We start from the raw sequence: 20,564 nt of genomic DNA on the forward strand, positions 1-20,564 counted from the left end.
TCTTCTGATAATTCACAATCAAATATTATCCTTGTGAAGAGAATTCCATGTGTAGAAGAGCATTAATACATAGTCTCCTGGTGTCTTCCATGCTGTGTGTGGACATCTGAATAAATGATTTTATTTTTTTTATTCCACGTGCACCATGTAGCTGTTGGCAGGGCCCAGGGAGCTTTTGACAATTGGAAGCAGACCCTGTATGGGTGCGTGCGTTTGCTTCATGCGAATAAAGAGCCACATCTTCAACTTTCTATTTTTCTATTGTTTCCTTATGGGACTCCATGTGGCAATGTCTTATTTGTTTGTATGCTTGAGTTGCTATGCTTTTTATTTGTGTTGGATGTTTGCTTTACCTTTCTCTCTTCAGTAAGTTCTCTCCTTGCATAGTGCTTTAATGGGGGTGGGTGGGTAATCTGCAGTCTCTTATACCAGATTGCCTCCCCCTTCCTTCCATCCATCCATCCATCCATCCATCCTGTTCTACCAAGTCAACAGGCTTAGCTGTCTTTTCTTTCATCTGCTCTTATTCCTACTTTATTTTAACTTTGTTTCTTTTGGAATTGCCAAGAGTGACTTGTGGTCAGGTTGACAGCAGCATTTTCTGGGTCAAGTACACTCTATATGCATTGGGCCCTCCGACTCACTTGCAAAAGAAGACACAAATTTACATCATCTTTTGCAGGTGGAGAGGAGGGTCCACCACATACAAACTGCACCAGTGTCCTTAGACTTTTAGAATGAGCAGGATGCTTGGTGGCCCTAAATCTGTAGCTTCTTGGTCCGTGAAAAGTTAATTTATTTTTCTTTTTTATGTTGCTCTGTACATTCTACTATAAACTACTATGGAATTTATAGTCAGTTATCTTGATAGATGTAGCTGTAGTAACCATTTTTCCTTACTGACAGTAGTAGCTCATTTCTTTTCCTGTCAAAATTTCTTCCTATTTCCTGTTAGCAACTTGTTCAAAGAAAAATGTTGCTGTTATGCTGGATAGCCACTTTGTGGTCAGTTCTGCTTAGTGGTGTTTTGAAATATGTTGAACTAATTTAAGTTGGATTAAGGTCAACTCTGCCCTGAAAAGAAATTCAACTTACTTGAAAGATGCTTTTTTTGTCTGCCAAGGGCTAAAAGCTGAGTAGTTCCTCTGTATTTTGCCCTAAGCTGCGGTTTGATTTATAACTTGCCTGAGACATATTTTTCAACTCTATGACTTAAACAAAAAAACCAAAAAATAAAATAAATAAACCCAACCCCAACCCCTGGATCGTGATCTGATATAGATAGGCACTCCTAAACTTACTGACTTCCAATGGACTTAAGTCTGTTTGAGATTGTGGTCATAATATATAAAGAGATAACATACTTCTCTCCTGGCTTGTGTATCTATTATTCAATTATGTTAAATCCTGCTGAGTTGGAACAGGTATGGGCTGACATTCTGCTGAGCCACTAGCATAAGCAGATATTGGATAAATTAACCATTTAACTAGATACTGACATATAATTCTACCTGTTGTCCTGAACTGTACATCCAAGCACTTTAACTCGCTGGATTTTCTGCCTGTTAAGTAGCTTTCCTTTTCTTTTGTATTGATATAAATTTCACATCACAGATGGCACTAATGTTTATTCAGGGCCTTCCCAAAAGCCCACAGATCTTCATCCTTCCAGCTTATTTTTATTTTTATTTTTAATGCTTGTATCATTCCTTTGTATCACAGATAGTCAAGTTTAGCTCATAAATTTCCTTTCCCCACAAACCGGAGTGAACAGTGACCATGTTAAAACAGTAAGTATGGTCACGCCTTAGGAGCTAACTGGTTTATGGTGCCATGAGATTTTTATAACTTTATCTTCTTGGGGCAATGGTATAAATTGGGACCCTATGAATCTACCTCCTGAGATGGAAAATAAAAGTTTCCAGCTAGGCCCCAGAAGACATAGGTCCCACCCTGTACAGTCAACAACTTCTGGCTGCATTTCAACCATTTTCAAGAAGGTTGAGTCACCTGCTACTTTTCAGGTCCCGAGAAGGCCCTGTTTCTATTCCAGCTGGTTATTATAAGAACTTCACAATAGGGTGGCGTTTTGGGTTAAACCACAGAGCCTAGGACTTGCCAATCAGAAGGTCGGCGGTTTGAATCCCCACGACAGGGTGAGCTCCCATTGCTCGGCCCCAGCTCCTGCCAACTTAGCAGTTCGAAAGCACGTCAAAGTGCAAGTAGATAAATAGGTACCGCTCCGGCAGGAAGGTAAATAGTGTTTCCGTGTGCTGCTCTGGTTCTCCAGAAGGCGGCTTAGTCATGCTGGCCACATGACCCGGAAGCTGTACGCTGGCTCCCTCGGCCAATAAAGTGAGATGAGCGCCGCAACCCCAGAGTCAGCCATGACTGGACCTAATGGTCAAGGGTCCCTTTACCTTTACCTAATGCAGGAGTTTGCTGTGTTTTCTTTCTTACTTGTCCCTTATTCCTTTTGTGTTCTGTATTTTTAGATTGTAAGCCTGGGGACAGGGATTGTATTGTGTTAGCTGATATTTAATTCTCGGGGAGTTTCTGGCTGAGATTGGGGTATAAATGCTTTGACATGTTTCAAACCAGATCTTTTGAAAGGTGTTAGGAGTTGCTGAGGCTAGAACAGGGAACATCATTAAAATATTATCGACTCATAAAATACAGAAAAATTAACAAACACCAAATTTCTTGTACTAATGCGGTTTAGTAGTTATTTATTTATTTCACTTTTTACCCACTCTTTACCATAAGGTTCCAGGGAGGGTTACAACACTGCGAAGAGCCTCTGTGTTTGCATACTGGTTATATAGGTCATTGTCAGATTGCTTGAAACTTTAGGACCAGTAGATCTTCAGATTTTTCTTACTTAAAGCATTTATGTGCCATCCTTCATCCTATTAGAATTTGAGGTGTACAACAATTTCTTACAATTGGGATTCCTCCTAGATATAGTCTGCTGCCCTTTGGTCTTACCTAATCTCTTGATACCTCTGTTTTTATTGTCTTACCCACTTATTTGCCACTTTTCTGTTCCTATACTATTCTGCTGTCTTGTCCCAACTTTCCCATATCCTAGCATCTGCTCAAGCTCCCTTGCCATCAAATTTGGGAAGAATCGTAAACTACTCCCTCAGGCACTGTCCTTCAGCCTAGTGTCTTTCAGACAAGGTGAATGATGCTGCTCAGGCTCAGCAGCTGGCCTGGGAGCCATCACACTGGGTAGTGGCTCTTAATGAGCACAGAGTGCTCTAGGTGTGTAATCTATAGTAGGCACGAGCTGTCAGCACTGGTTTCCCTTATGACCATCTTTACAAAAGCGGGTTTATTTAAGTTGTCAAGAACTTCATTTTTATTAATGAAGCTCCTATTCCCCTATGGGTGTGCTATTAGCCTTAACATCCCCTCACATTAGTATGAATTCAGTTCAAGTAAATACTTGTAGAGCAGAACTACTCCAGTCATACAATGCTAATCGGGTGTAGTGTATATATTTTAACTTGGGCATGTTGCTCACTGGCAATATCTTATGTTGATTTGTCAGATTTTGACTGTATGTAACTTAGAAAAATCAACCATGGGCAGGAAATCTATAGAAAGACTCAGCAGAGGAACAGAGGGGAAGGGATTGTTTGTTGGATTCATGCTACCAGTTGCTCTGCATTTCATTTGCTGCTTCCAGGATTGAAAATTGGAGGCAAATCTCAGTAGAAAGAAAGGGACTCAATAGACTGAAAGGAAACTCAAGTGTCCTGCAGCCGAGCAATCCAGGCAATTTCTTCTTCTGTTGCTGCTGCTGCTTCTTTGGTGATCACTTGTAGCCGAGTAAGATTATCTTCCATGAACATGGTCTTAACAGTGAGTCCATAAGTGACTGTGGAGGCCAATTCTGGATCCACATGTCCTTCCACAGTGGGCACATAGGTTTTTGGGTGGGAGTTGATCATGATGAGGGTTTGCCTAATGCGCCTTCTTCTCAGCACTTATCTCCCTTTCATCCTGAGTTTGAGCATCTTCAAAGTCCATGACACCTTTGGTAAAAGCTGTTCTCCAATTGGAGCGCTCACATGCCAGTGTTTACCAGTTGTATGTGTTATACTATATATTTTTAGATTTATCTTGAGTCTTTAAACCTCTTTTGTTGACCACCAGCATTACGCTTTCCACTCTTAAATTGGGAATAGAATAGCTGCTTTGGAAGACGATAATCAGGCATCCACACAACATGACCAGTCCAACAAAGTTGATGTTGAAGAATCATTGCTTCGACACTGGTGATCTTTGCTTCTTCCAGTATACTGTCATTAGTTTGCCTGTCTTCCTAAGTGATATGTAAAAATTTTTGGAGACACCATTGATGGAATCTTTTGAGGAGTTGGAGATGGCATTTATAAGTGGTCTATGTTTCACAAGCATACAGTAAGGTTGGTAGTACAATAACTTTGTAAACAAGCATTTTGGTTTCCCTTCGAATGTCCTGGTCCTCAAACACTGTACTTCATTCAGGAGAAAGCTGGGCACGGTAATCCAGTCAGGGGGGTAAAAAGGCAGACTATGTTTAGGAGACCTTTTCTAACCCCTCCCCCTATTCGGGGTGAGCAGAGTGGATCCTAAATAGGACAGCTTAGTCATGGATACAGCTGCTGAACTACTCAACTGCCTCATTCCTTGAGTCAGAACGACTGAATCTGTATCCACCACCCATGTGCGGGTTCATGACTAGGGTCTTCTAGATTTCACGGTCCTGCCCCCATTACCATTTGCCGATCGCCATGGGACTTTTTTTGGGTTTCGGTTTCGGATGGGTTTTTGGAAGACGCCTGTGTGTAAATTTGTTTTATTTGTGTAGATCAGTGCACGCTGACCAACGCACAGTCTTCCACCTGTTATCTTCCACCTGTTCTGCTGCCGATGACTTTTTGGATCATTCTTTGTCTAGCTCCTCCCCTTTCACCTTACTGCCTTGGGTGACCCTGCTGTTAGTACAAGACTTCAGACGGCTTCGCTCACAAGGGTCATAGGAACATGCAAACCCACTCACCATGACACGGTGATGATTCAGTGAGTGAGACAGGCAATGTGCATCCACTGTGACTCACCTTCCATTTCTGTCTGGGGGTTACTTTAAATGGGTACACAGTGCACCTGATAGTGAGGACATAAAGCCCCAAATAAAAACTCCCATTGGGGCAAGAAAAGCATTGAGACAAGCCTTAAGCCTAGTAGGGAAGACATCTCTTTTGTCCCTCCCTTACCCACTCTAAATCGAAATGCAAAAAACAGCAAGAAGGCAACCCTTAAAGTAAGTGAGGAAGGCACGTTGCCTTTACACTTCCCCTCCTATCAAAATGCTCTCCATGTCTGGAAAGGCATCTCCCCTCACTGCTTGTCCCACCCCTACACCAAAATGCCATTTGGGTTAAGAAAAGGGGGAAGACAGCCTCCTCACTCCACCCCCCCCCCATAAATACACTTTCCGATTGTAGTAAAAGTGGGAAGGCAAACCATGAAGGGAGCAGGGAAACCATCACCACTCCTCATTGGTCCCTCTGAGGAGGGGAAGAGTTCACTGCCCAATAAGTAGGAGTGGAAGAGCACAGACTCTTGCATCTGCAGGAATATAATATTTCTCTAGTTAAAATTAAAATTAATTAATTTTAATAAAGCTCAGAGACTGTGGACGGCAGTGAAGGCCTTTGTGTGCAACAGGTTGGTGACTCCATCATATTCCTTAAGTCTTCAGAATCTTGGGTAAGTTTAACCACTCTCTCAGTTATGCCCACACAAGCTGAGACAATGAATCAATGCAGAGGGCCTTTCTGTGTGCTTTTATGAACAGATGTAGAAGTCCCCTGAAGACCTGGCAAAAACCTAAGCCAGAGCGGAGTTTGGAAAGGCAAGATAGCTTTTGTGTTGGAACAGCTTTCGGTGGCTCACGTTAGGTTCTTAGAAGTCTGAGCATTTGGCATGTATTCTGCCTGATTTTTGTCGTGAGCTAAATGCTGTTTAAAACATCAGCAATATCTCCCCCTGAGCATTAAGGACAAGGCAGTTGAGAAATTGGGACAAAAATAGTTACATTCGCTCTATGGAATAGTTCTCTCACACAGCCCTTGATATTCTTCTTTGACAGAAATAATGCTTTGTGGGAGAGAGCGCTCTCACAATAATTTGGTGAGATTAGAACATTAACATAAATATTTTGGACTCTGTTATCTTGAGCCATTGACCCTACAGCAGGAAAATGAAGAGTTCTATAAAGATGGTTTGTCAGTGAAGCTCTATAGTTAGTTAAAGACTCTACAGCAAGCTTCCCTTATTAGTAGTTAGTAAAGCAGGAAAGAATAGCTACCATGATTGCTCTCCAGTTGTTTCCTACAAGAAGAAAATATACAAATTAAAGTTTACTAGAAGAAGGGTAGTCCCTTTGTCCTGCACTGCAAGGCTTGCCATGTGAAGCATTTAGAATTAGCAGGCATATTTCATGCTCTGAAAAGTCAGAAAGAAGGAAGAGAGAGCTTTACACAAAGAACTGCCTGCCAGGCATAGATCTTGCTCTGTTTTTGTGCAAAGTATAAACAGTGATGTGTAGACTAAAAACCAGATTTCTACAGCATTTAATGAAGATGGAAAAGTAACCAGGCAATGAGATCAAGGGGTTGAACTACAGAGAGCAGCCTTTTATATGAGAGGCTCTGTAACAACGTACAGATCAGTTTTCTAAGACCCTGCCAGTTCACAGTGATTTCAGAAGCCCGCAGAAGAACTTCACTTCTTTGCTTTCACCTATAAGTTGAAAAGGTGACTAAAGGAGATGTGTGAACCTGTACTCTTGTTAAGTGCTAGATGAGCTAGGCAAATATAAATGTCTTTAAATTTGTTTGCCGTTAGTATGAACCCGTTATTGTTAACCTTGAATTGCAGGATAACATAATCTGATTCATTTTCCATTGTTGTCTATATCTTGTGATGTGGCAAAGGGTGGCTAAATGTGATGTGACTAAATGGGACAGTGTCTGGGTGGTGAGCCCTTCCAAGAACTCAGATTGTAGTATAACACATGCCTTCTTGCCTATATTATTTCATGGAATTGAAGCTGATTTAAGGATACGGTGGTACCTCAGGTTAAGTACTTAATTGGTTCCGGAAGTCTGTTCTTAACCTGAAGTGTTCTTAACCTGAAGCGCACTTTCCCATTGAAAGTAATGGAAAAGTGGATCGATCCGTTCCAGACGATGAAAAACACCCCCTAAAGCAGCAATTTAACATGAATTTTACTTTCTAATGAGACCATTGATCCATAAAATGAAGGCAATAATCAATGTACTGTACTATAAAATAAATAAGATAGTATTGTAGATGAAAAAATTTACATTTATTTTTTTCTTACATGCACTGATTATAGTCATTGTTTGTATGGGGGTCTTTTATCCATTTTTGTAGTCACACAATCAACCAGTAGCTGAACTGAGCTCCACACAATCCCCAAAACAATGGCAGAGGGCAGAGCCCCCCAGAAGTCCCCCAAACGAAGGAACAAAGCAGAGACAAAGGAACAGGGCAGACTCACATAAATAAATCCCTTGCAGAATCCCAAAATTTTGCACTCCCCCCCCACAGGGTACCTGGTTAGGTGCCATCTTTCTATAACTGAGGGTGGGGCAAGGGTTGGTAAAGGGCTTTTCAGCCAGGCTCATCTTTGTTTTCTTAACAGCTTCACTGCTCTTGGTCTTCGTTAGGTAAGTGTATCTTACCTAACTTCGGGGCTGGGATGTGACCTGCGGGGCATCCTGCAGATATCGGGGCCTGGCTCTCAGCATTCACGGAGGCCTCCAAGAGCTCCCGCTGCTGGAGCCCAGTCGTGGAGCCTCTGCAGGCCCCATCAATGTCCGGGTTTGATTCCGGCCAGCAGCGAGGCCTCCGAGAGCTTGGAACACTCACTTCCGGGTTAAAAACGTTTGTAACCCAAAAAAACGTAACCCGAGGCGCTCATAACCAGAGGTACCACTGTATGGAAAAACAAACTGTTGCTTGTAATAATTTCATTTACCTTCACTATCAATGGTTACCTACACAGTTCACATAGTTCCAGAGTTGCCTTGATCCAACCTGATGCCCTCCATGTGTTCTATGTTACAGTTCCCATCAGCTCCTGCCACCACAATATAGTGTTTGATTGCTACAACAATGCAGTACAGTGGTACCTCGGGTTACAGACACTTCAGGTTACAGACGCTTCAGGTTACAGACTCTGCTAACCCAGAAATAGTACCTCGGGTTAAGAACTTTGCTTCAGGATGAGAACAGAAATTGTGCAGCGGCAGCACGGCGGCAGCAGGAGGCCCCATTAGCTAAAGTGGTTAAGAACAGTTTCAGGTTAAGAACGGACCTCCGGAATGAATTAAGTTCTTAACCCGAGGTACCACTGTACATGTGAACTATATTCCACACGAGTGCCTTCCAATCCTGACTTGTAGGATTATTCTGGAAAGACTGAAATGTATTAGCAGTATGCTTTCAGTGCATAAGCCCTTAATATGTTGATACTTGTTTAGGTGCTGAAAAAATAGTGTGTGCTCCCTTCCCTGAAATAATTCAGCTTCTGGTCATAGTGGTTGATAACCTTTGCGAAGCTAATTCTGCGCAAGATACTATGTTCAGTTGCCTGGCATACATGGTTGACAGAGAACTTAATTTTGGCAGCCAGTTATGTTGCAGTTCTGGACTTCCGGGTTAGCGCCATCGGCGAAATGGCGGAGTTTCTCCAACCGGAGGAACTGTCTCCGTGGAAACTGGGTCTACCCACCGCGACAAAGGTGGGGACCCGCTAGAAATCCCAGGTGGTAGAAGCCTGGGAACGTGGGGTTCGGCAGAGCACCAGGAGCGCCTCCCCTATTCACGGGGAACCCCATTTTGGGGCTCCGGAGCGAAGGAGGGTGGTCGGCGCGGTGCTGCGAACTGACTGCTATTTTCACGGAGGGAAGCTGCATTGCCATTGCCGGAGAGCGCTGACTTTTTCCTGTCAACAATTGGATTCTAAACAAGTACCCGTGAGTAGAAACGGAAAATTGGATCAAGAAATATTTTAATTTGGCACCGAAGCGGGAAGGTTCAAGACAGGAAGTCCGCCTTCCGCTTTCTGTAAATAGACTGAAGCAAAAATCTTGTAAGCTAATAGCCTGGAAAGTCGCTTTACAAAGGTCGAAATTTCCTTCATTTATAACCATTAAAACCCCCTTGGAAGCAGGAGAAAAGGGGGGGGGTTAAACTGTTCAAGCCTGCAGGAGAGGGAGTAAAGGAAAATAAGTTTCTACCGTCTCAAACCTGGGAACGGGGTACCAGAGACAGAAATTTTCGGAGACGTTCATTGACTGTGAATGGAACATTTTGACAGATAGTAAGAAAAAAGAGAAACAAATTGATTCCACTGCTGCCTGTTACATTCTAAAGAAACAAAATATTTGAAAACTGAAAGTAACTTTCTTTTGTTGGACATGATTTTAAAAAATGGACACAAATAGAAATTGTATCTTCTAGAGGGAGCTTGTCAAATTGTTGCTGCAGTTTACTTGGGGATTTCACAGCTGCGAGATTAACATCGTGGGACCAGACTGTGACCTTGAATAAAAATGTGTTTGGAAGAAGTCCTGGTGATTGCTTTTTGCAAGACAAGTGCTTTGCTGGAGCAGTTGCATGAGAAGGTGGATCTGATGAATGAGAAGTTGGATTTGATGACTGTTGCAACTAGTGAATGTGGACAAATAGAGAATATTGACATAGAAATTGTACAGGGACCAATCCAGGAAACTGGTTTGACTGGGCAAATGCAAGGGCAGATAATAATGGAGGAAGCTACGGTGCTACCTCAAGCAACACAAATGGTGAGACCCGAGGCCCTGCAGGAGTATAAGCCGCTGTTTTGGAAGAATGAACTTGAATTAGGCCTGAAGGAATTTGGAGCTGAGGAGGATCTCAACTTTGGAGAGCTTTTGAAATATGCTGTTAAAGATCTTTTGGATTATATTGATGGCTGTGGGGAGTGGGACTGTGGGGAATGGGCTGGTTTGAAGTGGGGAGATGGACATGAGTATGGATGGAAATTCCCCGGAGACCTACTCCCTAAGGAGAAAGGAAAGAAACTAAGAAAGAGACCAACAAAAGACAAGGAAAAGTGCAAGTATAAACAAGAAGAAAAAGATCTGCAGAAGGGGCATGGAAGAGACTTAAGAGCCTCGGATATCAGACTACCAGGTTGATGGACTAGATGGAATTGGATAATAAGGACTGACACAACCCGAGACCAGGAAGAAGGGACGTTGGATGAAATCTGGAAGAGTCTATAAAGAAAAATTTTTATTTTGGGAATTGCTGTAAAATTAATGAATATTAGGGAGAATGTTGGAATGAAATTGTCTGGCTTTAGCAGAAATGATATAAGGATAAATAAGTATTAAGTTTTTAAGTTTTAAGGTATTTTACGGTATTTTATGGTAAGATAAGGTTAAGGTATTTTATGGTAAGATAAGGTTAAATAAAGTAAGGTAAATTGAACATCAGAATATGGTGAAAGATGGATAGGATGTATAGAGTTAATTAATTGGTTATAAGCTAAAATATAGAAAGGATTTGCTGAAACAATGACTGAATCAGGATACAAAAAAGGGAGGTGTGAGGAAGTCAGGGAAATAGGCAGATGAAAGATAGGATATGGAATGACTGATTTGTTTTTAACTATTTTTATTTTTCTGTATTTTGTATCTTTTTGTCTTCTTTTCCCCCTCTTTTTTCTTTTTTTATATATTTTTGTATTTCCTCTGAAATTTTAATAAATATATATATATATTTTTAAAAAGTTATGTTGCAGTTCTAAGAAATTCACTTTTCCTTTATAGCAGGCTTCATCAAACTCAGCCCTCCAGATGTTTTTGGCCTACAACTCCCATGATCCCTAGCTAGCAGGACCAGTGCTCAGGGTTGATGGGAATTATAGTCTTAAAACATCTGGAGGGCCGAGTTTGAGGAAGCTTGCTTTATAGCCTTCCCAATGTGATTTTACGGTGAGCATCTTAAACACAATAGCTTTCCTACACAGCACTTCTGCATGGGAAAAAAGCCTGTACGGTTTTCACATTGTGGCTGCACATGATAGATCTACATGTTACCTTTATTCTTTTGGTTTTTTTTACAAGCAAGTACTTGCAGTTTAGCAAAACTATACCGGCTGAGGTCACCTTTGGTGCTCTGTGCCGCTAGTGCATGGCAAATGCCTCAGTAGCATATAGAGATACTGCAGAGGAGTTGAATCTATACCTGTTAAACTACAGGCAAATAATTGCGGCCTGGCACTTATAGAAAGATGCTTGACCATTGCAACATCAAGGTGTATGGCAGTGATGAATCGGATGGCGGGAGGCTGCACTCCCAAACAATGGTGGGGACGGTGTGTGTTTGTGTGAAATGGCTGGTGGATATTTAAAAGGAGTACATGGCAATGCCAAAAATGTGCTCTTTATATGAAGTCCATGTTTTATGAGCACTGTTGTCCCATTTGTACTAAAAACAGATAGAATCATCATGTCCCATGATCAAACACAGCCAGTTGTTCATATCACTAGATTCTTTCCTGGTGTATCAAGAAAAAAGATTGGGATTAGACCAATAGGAAATACAATTGCTGCAGAACACATTGTACAAAGAGCTAACAATTAATGGAATAGAATTCTGGAAAACAATGCAGCACTTCATGAATACTCTGGAGAAGTGTTGAAGAGCCTACAATTTGCTCATGGAAAACAAATGTTACAAATAAAATTAAATCAGTTGCATTCAGTAGGTCCCATCACAAATCATTGCCAAATAAAAACAGAGAAACATCTTCATCTAAATAGGAATCTATGCTATAGCAGTTTTAGGAAAAACATCTCTTTTTGAAAACTGTTCTTGTCAGGCAAGTATCATTCAATATTCTGGAAAATCCTTCAAACCTAGAAGCAGGGGAGAGCACACTGATTAACTTATTCTTTTGTTTCTTGTCTCAAGATCCTACTGAGGAACAGGTTATATAACAACAAACAGCCTGTGTAATTGTTTGAAAATTTGATTTTTTTCCTTGTGTGAAGCTTCTGTCTGCCAAATAGTATTCCCCAACCTAATGTTTTCTAAAATGTGCCACCTTTTGGGTAATTGAACATGCCTGCACCATTTGCTGCATGTCCCAGAGTTAGGTTTTCATTCCCTAATCCTTTATCAGGCTGCTCTCAACATATCAGTAAGGGCCAACAGCCTTTTGAAATGGCTGTGTGGCTGTACATCAGGGGTATATATATATATACTGTGTGTATATATATTCATAGAAAGTGAAAAACTAGTTAAAAGCAAAAATAAATTGGAAACAAACATCAGCAGACCGTTGTGGGGGATGTATTTAATACACAAGCCAATTTTAAAATACCTAACTTGAACTGAGTGACAGTTAAACAAAGTTTAATCAAGCTTTTCCAAAGTAAGAGAAACTAGCAGTTTTTCTGAGTAATTCTTTTAATGACATTGATAGGTTTTTGCTAGGAGAACAAAGTCTCCCAAATTCTCTATACTTGTGAATAATTGTTAGTTACCTTTGTAAGTTGTGTGATGGTGTGAGGGGGGAAATTATATATGGACATAATACTAAAGCATGGCATTATAGTACATGAACAAGCATAGGACATATCACATCTACAGTAATAATAACAGTATATTTAAAACTAAAAATGTGCGTCTTTGGCAAGACTGTATTTTTTAAAGCCGTGCTTTCCCCAATCTGGGAGATTCCCCCGCCCCCCGGTAGACTTGTATCACCTTCCACTTCCTATAATAATTTAACATTATTATATTTGGATTAAGCCTTTGATATTTTGCATAAACCATATTCCCAGGTAATTAATTGGAAAATCTCTTCATGGGATTGTACATTTGGGTATTTTTTCTTTCACAGGCCTACCCATGCTAAAGCTTTCCATTTGGGTTTCTAAAATTGTTTTTATAAACTGAGACTTCACTAAAATCTTTAATCAAAATTATTAACTTTTAAAGTGAATTATCGCTATTAGTTACAAATACTGCTACATAGTCTGTGAATAAGTTGGCTTTACGTTCCTCGAATCCTACTTTAACCCCCTTAATTGTTTTATTACATTTTGTGGCTTCAGCTAAGGATGCAATAAAACAATAATGGAGTGGGAGAAGCCCTGTTGTGTTTCTGTTTTTAAATACAATATATTTGAGTTTATCTCATTAACAGAAACAAAAGCACCCTGATTTGCATAGATTATCCTAACTCTTGTTGAAAAAGTTGCACCTAATCCAATATTTTTATATATTTATTAATAAAGATTTTTTTTTAAGGCTCAGTTTACTGTTGCTGTCAAATGAGCCTTCCTTCAGAGGAAGTGCAACCCCATCATATTGGTTGGATATAACAGATCCTAATGTACTATACAGATCCTAATGTACTATGTTTTACAAATGGACTTTCCATTCCACTCCTGAAGTTTAATTTTTGGAATAGTAAAACTGTCAAATCAGTCAAATCGCAGAAAATTGTCATAGAAGCAAGCTGTCAAAGGAGACTACTCCTTTCTCTGCTGCCCCCGCCCCTACTTTTCTTTCTAAAATGGTTCTTCACCTTAGACTTGTGGCTGAGGAAAAAATTGCATAGACTTTTTTACCATGAAGGCCAAGATTGCTAAACCAAAAGGAAAGTATTCTTGGAATGTTCTCTTTGGATCAGAATGTCCATTCTTTACCATCACTTGGCTGTTCCAAAGGCATACCATCTGGGCTGGTCCAAGTTTATATACATGCACATGTGATGTATCACTCAAATATTGTCGATTCCACAATATGCTTCAAAAGCACACATCTTCTAAATGATGGATGGATGAGTTGCATGAAGGCATTGCGCAACAGGGTGAGCACAACCCCATTTTGTTGTTGAAGTGCTGATTTCCTCCCATGTCTCTTCTGTCATATGTTGACTGAGAGCTGTTGGAGAAGGAGGGGTACTGCAGAAAGGATTTATCTTCATTTCTGTCATCCCCCAGTGTTCATTATCCAGTGATAGACAGACGCAGGAAAGTTGCCAATCAAACCCACGTTTACTGCATTTCAATTGCCCTTCAGCTTCCACTTCAGCATTTTGAAATCTAAATAATCTTTGAATAGAGGTTGTGATTTTTTTTTTCACAGTAGTGGCAAGGAGCAGACCATTGAGCTTTCATCAGTGCTAAAATATTTCTACTGGTCACTTTAAGTTAGGAATGGTTGATGCTACAGGTTTTTGGATTACAGCTCTAATCATTTCTGACTATTGGCCATACTAATGGGGGTTCGAATACAAAAGCACCTGAAGGGCCACAGGTTCCTATCCTTACTTTTATGTAGTTGCAATTAATATTTTATCCCACTGATTTCTGCTAACAGTCCACGTAGCCTCTAAGGTCCTGGGCCAGGAAGCAACATGGCTGAGTAAAATGATGTTATCTTCTTATGTTTGCTCCGTACTGTTTGGTTCTTACATTTGCTTTACCTGCATATCCTACAAATGCAACTAAAATTACTATACAGTGGTACCTTGGGTTAAGTACTTAATTCATTCTGGAGGTCCGTTCTTAACCTGAAACTGTTCTTAACCTGAAGCACCATTTTAGCTAATGGGGCCTCCTGCTGCTGCCACACCGCCGGAGCACGATTTCTGTTCTCATCCTGAAGCAAAGTTCTTAACCCGAGGTACTATTTCTGGGTTAGCGGAGTCTGTAACCTGAAGCATATGTAACCTGAAGCGTATGTAACCCGAGGTATCACAGTATAGACCAAGCAGTGTATTGTGGAGGACAGGTCTGATGTGGCAGAGTGCACATTATGAAAGCCCTTATTTTTGCTAGGACATACTGTATTCCTTAAACTTGTTGTGGAATTAGGTGGCTGCCCAAAATTGACTAGTTCATGCAAAAGGGCTGATAGATTCATTTCAAAAATCTCCCTCTTCAATTCATTGTCTCTCTTTCCTTTTGGCTTTCTATTTCATGTGTAAAATATATATATATGAGGACATTAGAGTTTCCCCTCCCTGTGCCTTTCTTTCACAGTACTCTGCTTCTTGCTAGGTTTTGATAAGCAGAGGCCAAAAGGAGAGAAGAATGGAAAGAACATAGACAACTAGGCCTGTTCACCTTGTATGCTTTCATGCCTAGCAGTGCATAGCAAACTTGAATCATCTGCCAAAACAATTGGACTGTCTGGCATGTAGCACAGTCTGAATTACCTGGATTTTTTTTGTTCAGCATTGGAGTTGCAAATTCTCCTGTAGCTTCCTTCAAAGAATATAGTGATTGGAATATAATGTTCACAATGTTTTAGCTAACTGCAGGCTTCACAAGATCTAAGGGGGCAATTCAAACTGCCAGCTGGCATCATCAGTGCTGAATGGAGAGGGGTAGATGGGCAGAAAGTGGTGGAGAGTGGAAGGGGGAAAATATTTGCTTCTCCAGCTCCCAGGCTGATGCAGTCACATGTTGGTATCAGGACCAGCTCAAGATCCAGCAAATCCTCTGCTGGCGGAGCCCCACAAACACCCCTTTTAGGGGGGCTTCCAGCCAACACTGCTGAATACCAGTTCTGATAACCACGGGAAGGGAGGGTGTTGTTGCACCGTTGCTCTCAAGTCCTACTTGTGTGCTTCCCATATGTATCTGGTAGGCCACTGAGAAAGCAAGATGCCTGCTCCAGAAGGCTCTTCTCATGTTTGGGCAAGCGCTTTGGAGCACTGCTCAGTGATGAAACCGGGCAGGGCTAGGAGGATCACCTCTCCCTCATCCAAACACCATTCTGCATGGTAAATTTGGGTGGGGTGGATTGCTCTGTCTGACAGACATGACACTGCCTCTTCTCCTCAAAACTCTCCTTTTCCACATCACCTTTAGCTTTATCACATTTATGTTTATTTTCAGCTGCAACTGATCTTTGAAAAATAAATGTAACTGTCTTTTCCCATACTCTTCTCAACACTTGACTCTCACATCTTTTGCATTCCCCATTGTCTTATTTTAGATTGTAAACTCCTTGAAGACGGAGACCGGACTATTTTTGCCCATGTATTTTTGCCTGTTTTGACCATTCTATGTTAAGGCATTAGGTAGTGTATCTGTATGGACAGAAAACTTAGAAAGTTATGCTTCCTTGGCACTAGGGATGCCACTGTTGGAACCTTGAAGGTTCCAAGATGGCAGAGGTATTGGCTGGCTTAGACGGCAGTCTGCATCAGGGAGGAACTTTTTAGAGTGAATATATGCTTGGATCATAACACAGCAGCATATTGGCACAGGCACAGATTGATTGTTCTATGAAGCAATAAAAATAAAAGACTTTGGAATACATGCCCTGTGGAAACTTGGATGACACCAATAATTTGTTCTTTAGCCTGGGTTTTTTTCTGGGTAACATTCTTGGATATTGCTTCTGTGGCCTTTACAGATGGATTTAATGTATTCTTTTTGTTTTGATGCTGTATTAGAATTTTTATTTTATAAATTATTTAAATAAAATAAATTCACTGTCATGTTATCTTCATTTTAGTGCAGGATTATGTATTATAGTTACTGGTTTTGCAATTTTTCAGTATTTTTCACAATTCCAGGGTGAATACAACTCTGTAATCTTGATGATTTATTGTTGCTTACCATTTAAAGTCTTCCAATGATGTTATCATTTTTAGATGCATCTTTCTTATTTCTTTGGCTTTCATGCGTCCTCTGACTTGCCTCTTTGATTGTGCTAAGGAGTCAAAAAACCTTTGGACTTCCTCCCTTCCAGCTGGTGTGTTTTGATTGCTTTGTTTACTAAATCAATCGCTCAACTTCACTAATCTTCTTTTCGTTTTGTCCCTAGGGGCTGTGATTGGAGATGGGCAGTCTGCTGTAGCGAGTAATATTGCCAACACCACCTACCGGCTTCAGTGGTGGGATTTCACCAAATTTGACTTACCTGAAATAAGCAATGGTAAGCTGGAAAGGGAGCCGAATTGCAAAGGCAACTTGTGAAGCAGGACATAATCCTTTATAATTTCAATTATTAATTGGATTTTGAATAGAATTTTGCCAGATTCTCCTCTTGAACATGTCAAGGTGAGAGGGCAGCTTCTGCTCATTGTAAAACACCACTCAAGCTTTACACAGCTCACCTTTTCACAGCACTTAGCAGCAAGCTGTAGTTCTTCATGATCTCTGTGCAGTCATATTTATGAGTTCTTCATTTTGTTAATTGTTTTACCTCAGTGATCAGTGCACTTGATGCTCGCGGGGTACAATCACGGCTTCAGCTGGGTGCCTGTGGTGCAATGAGGACTGTGGTTTTTTTTTTAAAAAGTGTATGTGCTTATACCAAGTCAGACCACTATTCTATCTAGTGATGTGTATATTGACTGGCAGCAGCTGACCAACATTTCAGATGGGAATTTTTTTCTTGGCTCTTTGGAAATACCAGGATTTGAACCTGGCATATTCTGTATTTAATGCATTGGCCGTAACATTGAGCTGCTGCTGCTGCTCTGGTGCCATTTGGTGGCAAAGGGGTCACCCCCTCCTCCAGTAATCACAGCTAGTTAGGGATTAATGCTGACATCATGATGCCATGATGCAATTTATCCAGTCAGCTTTGATTAAACTGCAGTGTTGCTGAAGGCAAATAAAGCCAAAAGCTTGTGTCATTTAAGGAAATTGACTCAGCTGAAGACTTGGCAGTGTGCTTGCTCCCTGTCTTTGGGAGCCACATACTGCTGCTCTACCACACTGACACATAGCCCCACTCCTCTGCGGATCCATGTAGATCAGATGAGGAGGATGGGTTATCACTTCCTCCCTGCTCATGAAATGATCCATTTGATGGCTGAGGATGGGGTGATTTGCATCCCCAATGGAGTGCTGAGCTGGGTGTAGAGGTTTAACCCTAATCTGGTTACTAGATGACAGGTGGGGAACTTTTTTGGCTCCATGGGTCTGATCTTGTCAAAATTCCCTCCATGGCTTAGCAAAGCACCTTTTGAAACATCCTCTCCCCTCCTTTAAAGGGGAGAATGTTTTAACTGCTTGCTTGCAATGGAAGTGAGATAATTGTTTTAAAACAATAAAGCAGCCTTTGAAGCAGCCTCCCATCACCACTCTGCCTTATAGGAAGGGAATTCCTGTTTCAAATGGTGTTTTATGTTGCTGCTCCTTTAAGCAGGTGGCAGCAGTGGTGTGAACTCCAATGCCACCTCCCTCCCTCCCTCCAATTTAAAGAAGAAGGACTTTAATTTCTGCTCATCGGTTGGGTTGGTGTGTGGAGATCAAATCCTGCTCCCTGCTGGTAAAAAGAATAAAACAATAAAATTATCAATAAAAGAATGACTATTAAAAACATTAAAAAAATAATTACAAACCAGTGATATACTGAAAATCAGATTAAAACACATGTCAACATTCTACATGTCTGGATTTGCTTGCCTAAGCAAAAATGTTTTTAGCAGGCTTTGAAAAGAGTACAGTGGAGGTGTCTGCTTGATGTGTCAGTAGGCAAGAACTTCAGAAATCAGTTCACAACAGTACCTCTAGAAAATCTTATTATAAAACAGTTGTTTCCAGGAGACAAACCAGAAAAGGTGCGGCCTCTAACAAGTATGCAAAATGTGTTTTATTTCATAATTGAGGGTTGTTGTTGTTTTACAATCAAGTGGTATTTAGATTTTATGAAACAGATAAAGTAAAATAAAAGTAGCAGGTACGTAATGGCAGCTCAGAGGTTCACCTTCATGGACACTTACAATTTGGCGGCAGTAATCTTGCTAAAAAATTAGCATATGTCACAGCAGCTTTGTAATAGGCTGTCAGAAGACTCAAGTAGTAGACTTTAAAAAGCTGATGTGACTCACAGCTAATCATGACTGCTAGATTCATGCTTTCTGAATTCAAGAAAGCTAGATATAGGCTTGAACAGAGTGAGAATGGATTTTGGTATGAATAAAACAGACCCCTTTTGAGAAGAGAAACTTGTATGGTTAATTAAATAATCAGAAATTTTAAGTGTCTATTTAGCAGCCATATCATAAAATGTCATCCCATCATGTGCTTATTTTCCTAATACTAGAGTGAATAGTATATGTCCTTTCCCTTTAACATGGGATTCTTAGTCAGAGGAGTTGAATATGTGATCTTGTCTTCCATGGAACAGTTTAAATGAAAGCCTTTTAAATTCTCTTAAGTCTTTCAGGATGGGGAAGGGGAATTGGCAATTTCAGAATTTGGATTGTGACTCCAATTCCAGTAAACATAGTGCAGTCCTTTGCCTGCATTGATGTGATTTCCACCACATTCCATGCCTTCTCAGATATTAGGTGGTCAGTGTTACACATGATTAGTTGCATGTGCACCATATTAAGTTTAAGTGGTGAACATGTAGCTAATGCTACTTTGAGGCCATCATTCAACTAGTAGCTAGAAATCCTGTCTCTCATGTTAACATAAGTCAGGGTTTAATTGAGAGTCAATAGTGGTTATTTGATAAATGTGTCTTCTAATTCACCACACAACAGATTGAAAATAACCCAATTAGAAATGAAATGTTAAACAGGAATTGAGATGTGTAAAAATAAACAGCCCATAAGAAAAGCCAGTTGTTGAGAATCATCAGAGTATTGTGGTTGCCACTAATAGTTGTGTTTTCACAAGAAACAGAGTATGTCTCTTGCTGATAGTTCTGGATCTCCCTCCGTTTTATACGTAAGTGTTCCTTGGTGTCCCAATTGATCTTTGATCTTGGCATCATTAACAATGTAAAAGAAAACCAGAGATGAAAGGCAGTCGAGTTGCAACAATTTCTCTGATGTAGACAATTCTTCCTCCTCTAAATGCTCATGTTAGCGAACGTTTCATTAGCGCAGATTCTTCACTTCTGAAAGCATCTTGCTAGAAACATATTAGTCTGTATATTTTAATGTGAGGGTGGGGCCATCAGCAACAGTGGCATTGAATGTTAGGAAAACAAACTAGGCAAAATGGAGTGTGAGGGAAATTACAAAGCTGGTTTGGCTGACTCAAAAGCCTAATGTTGATTGTACAATAGGAGAAGTTGTGTGGATAAAGTAGGCAGACTGAGTAACAAGAGGTTCTAGAAGGAAGAAGAAACTATGGGGCAAAAAAGGTGGATGACCAAAGTGGGCTGAGTGAATGAGGTAGGAGGAGGTTGAGGAAATAAAAAGGTAGCAAAGCCAAGGACTGTATAAGAGGAAGGGTAAATATAGGGAGGTAGAGAAAAACCTCAAAATAGGGCCTAAAAGCAGAAACTGAGAACCAGTGTAGATTAAACAAAGCAAGACTGATTTAGACAGCAGGACGAAAAAGCAGGAAACAGCGAATAGTAGAGTCACGTTGCTGAAGAAAAGGCCAAATAAAAAAGTTGCACTGGGGACCAACAGTTGCATAAGAATAAGAAGGTTGAATAAGAAGGGCAGGAAAGAATTGAGTGTGCAAGAAATCTCTGGAAGA

General features: G+C 40.6%; 1 protein-coding gene across 4 annotated transcripts in view; it reads left to right on the forward strand.

The window, feature by feature from the left end:
• AMBRA1 (autophagy and beclin 1 regulator 1) overlaps positions 1-20,564 on the forward strand; it is a 143,860-nt gene that overhangs the window by 75,095 nt on the left and 48,201 nt on the right. For all 4 annotated transcript variants that reach the window (XM_053386900.1, XM_053386909.1, XM_053386892.1 and 1 more), the window contains one exon: positions 16,936-17,046. In XM_053386900.1, coding sequence (XP_053242875.1) covers positions 16,936-17,046 — 111 coding nt within the window. The remainder of the gene's footprint in view (positions 1-16,935; positions 17,047-20,564) is intronic.

This window comes from Podarcis raffonei, chromosome 1, assembly GCF_027172205.1.
Source record: "Podarcis raffonei isolate rPodRaf1 chromosome 1, rPodRaf1.pri, whole genome shotgun sequence".
Classification (NCBI taxonomy): domain Eukaryota; kingdom Metazoa; phylum Chordata; class Lepidosauria; order Squamata; family Lacertidae; genus Podarcis; species Podarcis raffonei.